Below are 6,000 nucleotides of genomic sequence, written 5' to 3' on the forward strand. Positions count from 1 at the left end.
AGAGCATCCCAGAAACTCTGCAGGCAGGGGTCCTATGGCTGGTGGGGACAAGGACTACCAAAATGAGGCCAGTGTGGCCAGAGTAGCACAGGTCAGGTGAGGTTGGAGAAGAAAGCAAGGGTCACATCTCATGGGGACTTCAGGCCACTGGGAGCATAGGGGGCCATGGAGGGGTGAACAGTAGAGTGACGTTCAACTTTCAGTTGCTGCAAGGAAAAGAATGGCTTTAGAGTCTAGTATGCACAAGATTCAGTCCACAGTGTACTAGACGTCAGAGGCCTGAGCTGTCCCCTCTCCTCCCGAAGCGTCGGCCTTCCTCCTGTACACAAGGTAGACGGTCATGAGGGATGCAGAGATGGACTGAAACATTCCCTGGGAGGCCTGAGCTCAGGGCACACAGCAGGTGCTCCATGAACAAGGCCTGTTAGTATAATTGTCCTGTCCTTCAAACCTAGCTTCACCAGGAGTCTCACCGTGGGCTTGGCCCAGCCCACCTGGACATGAATCCCGGCAGAGCCAGTGACCAGTTGCATGACCTCAGCACAGGCCACAGCAAGTGCTCCATACCTAGCAGTTAATGTCCTCGTCATCACTGTCATTATAACAGCATCTCCTGAAATTTGTTAAAAATGCAAACTTCCAGCCCCAGAACTAGGGAAGCATGGTTTCTGGGAATAGGACCAACCCAGGAGGTTGCAGGTTTGACCCTGATGTCCCAGCTGATTCGTACTCTGCCAGCCAGACTCCTGGGGACCCCTAAAGCCCTGCATACTAGAGTTTCTTTGGGTTTCGTGCATTCCCCACCGTGGAGGAGCAGCCCTGGTGTGGGAGTCAGGAGCCCCAGGTTCAGGCCCAGCCACTGACGCTCTGTGAACCTAGGCAGTCACAGTAACTCAGCCACACCCAAGAGAGGGTTGGAGTGATGAGCGTGGCCCTGAGCAGGTGCCCTGCCCAGCATTGCCTCACCAGCCTATGTCCTCTCTCAGCCTGCCCTCCTGTACCTGGTCCCTGCCTGCATCGGCTTTCCCATCCTGGTGGCACTGGCCAAAGGAGAAGTGACAGAGATGTTCAGGTAAGAGGGGGCAGGGGGCAGATGCCTGCATAGCACAGGTGCATCTGCAGGCAGCTGGTGGAGCCGGCCGGGGCTGTTTGTACATGTCTCCAGAGGAATAGCCCCACCCCTCACCCTTTCCGCCAACATGTCGGTGCCTGGCCTGTGAGCACCAGGGGGAACACTTTCTGTCCCCTTTCTGTGGGCCAGGAGCAGGAGAGGGCAAGGTCTTGGGGCTCTCTAGGCAGCCCCCACACCCAGATGCCAGCTGGGTCTTAAAAAGGGACTGGCTGGTGTAGATTTCCACCTGAGCTGCCCTCCTGTCAGGAGCCTGGGGTTCCCAGCCTGACTCTGCCACCATGTGACTTCAGGCATGTCCTTCCTCTCCCCTGGCCTCAGTTTTCACATGTAAACATTAGGGGGACCCTAGTGTAATCCACAGCTAACTGGTCTTTCTCGGTCTCGGTCACACACATACCCCTTCCCCATAGCCGTGTGCACACCCACCACACCCTGCGCACTGCCCCATCCATACCCTAAGGCCTGCGTGACTCCAACAGGTGTTGCTCCCCAGCCCCGCTGACCCTGCCTCCCAGGACCCAGAAATAACTGCCAGCTGCAATTGAAGCTGCCCACTCAGGGGCCTTCCACCCAGCTCCACCTGCCTGGCCTCCAAGTTGCTCCTCAAGCGCCTGCCAGGGCTTTCTGTGCACCTGGCTGCCTGCAGGGGAGCCTGTGACTCACCCCTCCCCTGGATCTGCCTCTGCCCTCCCTGCCCTGCCTAGAAGCCCCAGGCTCCCAGCCTGCCTGCCCGAATCTCCTGGCCTGGCAAAGCCCAACTGAGGCAAGGCTGAGGGGGCAAACTTGGGGCAGACCCGGGGGAGCTTTAGGGGCAGGGATGGGACCTGATGCCTGCCCTCAGCACCGCCCCTCACCCTCCTCTGACTCTCATCCACTCTCACCCCCAGCCCCCTACCCCTTGGGGTGACCTCCCCAGGTCCAGGCCTGTTAGGTCCTCATGGGTCAGCTCTGAACACCTCCAGCCAGGGCAGAGGGTGGCCCCCACCCACTTGCTGCATGGTTTCCCTAAACGTTCTGCCATATGGGCACTGTGCCCTCCTTTCTGCCCCACCCCTCAGCAGGGTCTGAGGTGGAGGCGAAAAAGCAGGTGATCTCTCTTCTCTTTCTGTCCATCTTTCTCCCTAATCCTCAACCTTGCCCTTTCTTTACTTTTCCCTTTGTTGGCACTCCCCTTTTTTATTCATTTCAAAGTTCCACAGCTACGAGAGGCAGAACCCCTTCACACCCCAGCCACCCTACAGACGCCAGCTCGGTCACACACATTCAAAGACATCTTTGCACCTCAGAGCAAATGCGTGTGTGCGGGATCTTGCACAGATGGTGGCATTCTCAGAGCATTCTGCGTCTTGATTTTTCACACAACAGTGTGTCTTAGAGGTGTTTCTGCAGCAGCACATATCCATCTAGAACGTCCTTGTTCTTTCTCACAGCTGCATAGTGTCCCCTATGTAGGTTCAGCTTTTCTTTTTCATTCTCCAAGTAATACCGGCTCCTTTCCACAGAGTCGGAAAGTGCAGAGATAGAGAAAAATAAGTCACAGTTCTGCTCCCTGCTCCTTGGAAGGGAAGTCTCTGTCCTCCCTCGGTCTTTTCCTCTCCATCTCTTTTTTCTGTCTCTCTGTCTGTCTCTCACACAGCTACGAGTCCTCGGCGGAAATCCTGCCTCATACCCCGAGGCTCACCCACTTCCCCACAGTCTCGGGCTCCCCAGCCAGCCTGGCCGACTCCATGCAGCAGAAGCTAGCCGGCCCTCGCCGCCGGCGCCCGCAGAATCCCAGCGCCATGTAATGCCCAGCGGGTGCCCACCTGCCCGCTTCCCCCACTGCCCCGGGGCCCAAGGTAGGGCAGACTCCCCAGCCCCAGTGTACGGGCCAGGGCGCATTGCCAGGGGCTGGCGGCACGAGGCAGCTCCTCCACAACCTCCAGGCAGTCCGTGCGCCCAGCCCAGGGACAAGCAGCAGGGCAACCCCTCACCTCCATGTCCTCGCCAGTAACGCGGGGCTCACGCGAGAGAGTGGCTGTCGACAGCCCTTGTCAAAACAGCTGTAGTACTGTTACTGCTCGCTGTATATATATAAGCTTGGGCAAATCACTTTCTTCGTTTGGAGCCTCACTTTGTTCATCTGTAAGTGGGCACCTTCCTGCCTCACAGGTTGACCTGGTGAGGAAATGTGGGTATTGTCCTTGGCGTGATCTCAGCTGCTCAGGAGTAGAGCCTGTAGTAAGCTAAGCCAGGGTATATGCCCTCAAGGTGGCACTTTGCCACTTGCCAGTAGAGCAACCCCCTGCCTGCCCACGCCCCTGGGGCCAAGCTGTTTGACTCCTGCCATGTGCCCTGGGAGGCCGCCCCTCTCCCATAGCCTCATCCTGGCTGCCCTTTTTTCCCCCATTCTCTCCAGCAGAAGGTCCAAGAAGCTTAAAATTGCTCCGCACAAGCCCAAGCCCAGCCTCGTCCATTTGCCGCTGTCCTTGCCGCCCCTGGCCCCATGGGCACAGAGAAAGCAGAGCAGCCTGTCTGAGGAGGGCACACAGTGGGCCAGGGCCAAGTGCTGGGAGATGCTGGGCTGTGGGTGCGGGGCTGATGTTCCTCGTGAGCCCAGGGGTTTCTTGGGATGGTGGGGAGGCGGGGCACAAAGATTCTCCTCTCACCCTCCTCTAAATGTGGTGTTTTTATTGTTTTGTTTCTTGGTCAGTTATGAGGAGTCAAGCCCTAAGGATCCAGCGGCAGTGACAGAATCCAAAGAGGGAACAGAGGCCTCAGCATCAAAGGGGCTGGAGAAGAAGGAGAAATGATGCGGCTGGTGCCTGACCCTCTGAGGGCCAGACCAGACAGGCAGGGATGGACCAGCACAGGCCTGCACAGGCAGAGGCCCCAGGAGGCCCAGCAGCTCCAGCAGAGGGGCGCATGTGGCAGGATCCCTCCAGCAGGGCCTCTGGGGCCTGCCTCCCTCTCCCCCTTCTCTGGCCTCCCTCTGCCCTCCCCATCCCCTGCAGGCAAAGGAAGCCCCCAACTTCGCCCATCCCCAGGTGCCAGGTGGGAAATGTGGGTCTGATTTTTAGATTTTTGTATTGTGGACTGACTTTGCCTCACATTAAAACTCATCCCCTTGCTCAGGCAGGCCACTGCGCTCCTGGAAGGGTTCTGCACCCAGCATCTTGCATTGGGTTTACGATCTCCCCCCCAGAAACTTTACTGTAAGCCCATTCCTGGGGACTTCCTGGTGGACCATCACAACTCGGCTCGAGGGAGGCCCTGACCTCTGGGCCCCTCCATCCTCCTCGATGCCCACCCAGTGGCCAGGGTGCCAGCTCAGTACCCCAAGGCACCCCCTGGCCAGCAGAGGGGGCCCATGAGCCCTCCTCTCCCCCCAGCCATCTAGTTTTCCTCACTACCTTTCTCCCAACACTTGGATGCAGTGAGGGTGTTGGACCGGTGCTGGTTGTTGAAAGGTGGGGTGGGTGGGTGTCAAGTGGCTGACCTGACTCAGCAAGGGGACCAGTATCTGAAAGCCACAGAAATGGGCAGGGCCTCATGGGTCCCAGGCTGGCTGGAGCCAGCTTCCCTGGTCCCGATGTCCATATGGCTCCAGCTGGAGAATGCTGGACTCTAGGTCGCTCTTGAGATCAAGGCCCCATGGCTCCCATTCTGCCCATTCTCGAGGTTCTTCCAAAATGACTACCGCAAGGCCAGAAGGATCCTTCTTCTAGGAGCCACCCCTCTCCCCACAGCAAGGCCAGTCACAGCACAAGGGTCCGGGCTCCCAGAGACGCTGGAATGGGAAGGGATTAGGCCCAGTGCTTCTGAGGGGCCATCTAGGCCTGAGAGCTCGAGGTCCCAGAGCCAGAGTTTCTGCAAGGTTTGCGGAAGACAGCGGCCCTGGCCTGCAGGAGAGCCCCCTGTGGACCAGGCGAGCAGTAGGTACAGCACTCATCCACCTGCCTGGTACAGGGTCACTGGATGGAGAAACAGGCGGGAGGGGGTGGCCACTGGCCTGAGATGTCGGGCCTTCAGCTCCCAGCCCAGGGCTCTCCCTTGCCCAAGCCGCAGGTTCAACAGCTGGAAATAACAGTCGCTTCCAGACAATTTGGAGGTAGCTGAAGGATAAGTATGAGCAGAGAATCAGAAGTACTGTTGCAATGCTCGCACCCGGTACTGAGTGTTACATGTACCGAGCACCTCAATACAGGATTTCGCTGAATTCTCAGTCTTGGGCTGTAGCTGCCAGTATTCGCTCTGTTGTGCAAATGAGAGAATCGAGGCAGCTTGCGCGTAGACATGGAGTCCATCTCAAGCAATCTGAGTGGAATTCAAGAGTTGCTAAGGACTATGCAACTTCTTTCCAGACCCCTGGGCCTGAGTCACGGTGGCTGGTGTGCTGGGCACCTTTAAGCCAGCCACCCAACTTCTCTGGGCCTACGAGTCTACAGAAAGGAAAGAAGCATAGGGAATCTCAGGCTTCTCTCGGCCAGGGGAGGTCCCTTTCAGGGGCTTCTCGGATCCCTGCCGACTCCAGCCGCCTCCAGAGGGGAGGCCGTGTGGTCCTGGAACAAGGCCTCTCTGAGGGCAGCAGATGGGGCAGGCAGCCCAAGCACACAGCGCGGTTGGCTCTGCGGCCCAGAGCCCACAAAGGCCTCATTGAGTCACCGCCGGCCCCCGGCTGAGGCTGAGGTGGCAGTGGCGCCGGGCGCCTGCCACCTAATGACCGTCCTGGCCTGGCCAGATGTTCCACAGACCTCGGCAGCGGCCATCCAGGGCCCGCCCGGCCAGCCGGCACCGCAGAGGCCACTCTAATTCCAATTAACCAGCTTCAGCTGAGCAAACAGCAGGCAGCACGGCCCAGCCCGGGCGGTAGGCCCGGCCCGCAGAGC

General features: G+C 58.6%; 1 protein-coding gene across 3 annotated transcripts in view; it reads left to right on the forward strand.

The window, feature by feature from the left end:
• The window catches only part of HM13 (histocompatibility minor 13), a 40,290-nt gene extending 36,007 nt beyond the window's left edge, over positions 1-4,283 (forward strand). Inside the window, exons 11-13 of one of the 3 annotated variants that reach the window (XR_006891088.1) lie at positions 987-1,072; positions 2,769-2,970; positions 3,825-4,283. Coding sequence is in view for 2 of the 3 variants with exons in the window: in XM_046678854.1 (XP_046534810.1) it covers positions 987-1,072; positions 2,769-2,915; positions 3,825-3,924 (333 nt within the window). In the remaining variant the exon portion in view is untranslated. The remainder of the gene's footprint in view (positions 1-986; positions 1,073-2,768; positions 2,971-3,824) is intronic. The other 2 variants (XM_046678854.1, XM_046678857.1) reach the window with 2 other exon arrangements.
• The last annotated feature ends 1,717 nt before the right edge of the window (positions 4,284-6,000 follow it).

The sequence above is a fragment of the Equus quagga genome, chromosome 12 (genome assembly GCF_021613505.1).
Source record: "Equus quagga isolate Etosha38 chromosome 12, UCLA_HA_Equagga_1.0, whole genome shotgun sequence".
In the NCBI taxonomy this organism is placed as follows: Eukaryota; Metazoa; Chordata; class Mammalia; order Perissodactyla; family Equidae; genus Equus; species Equus quagga.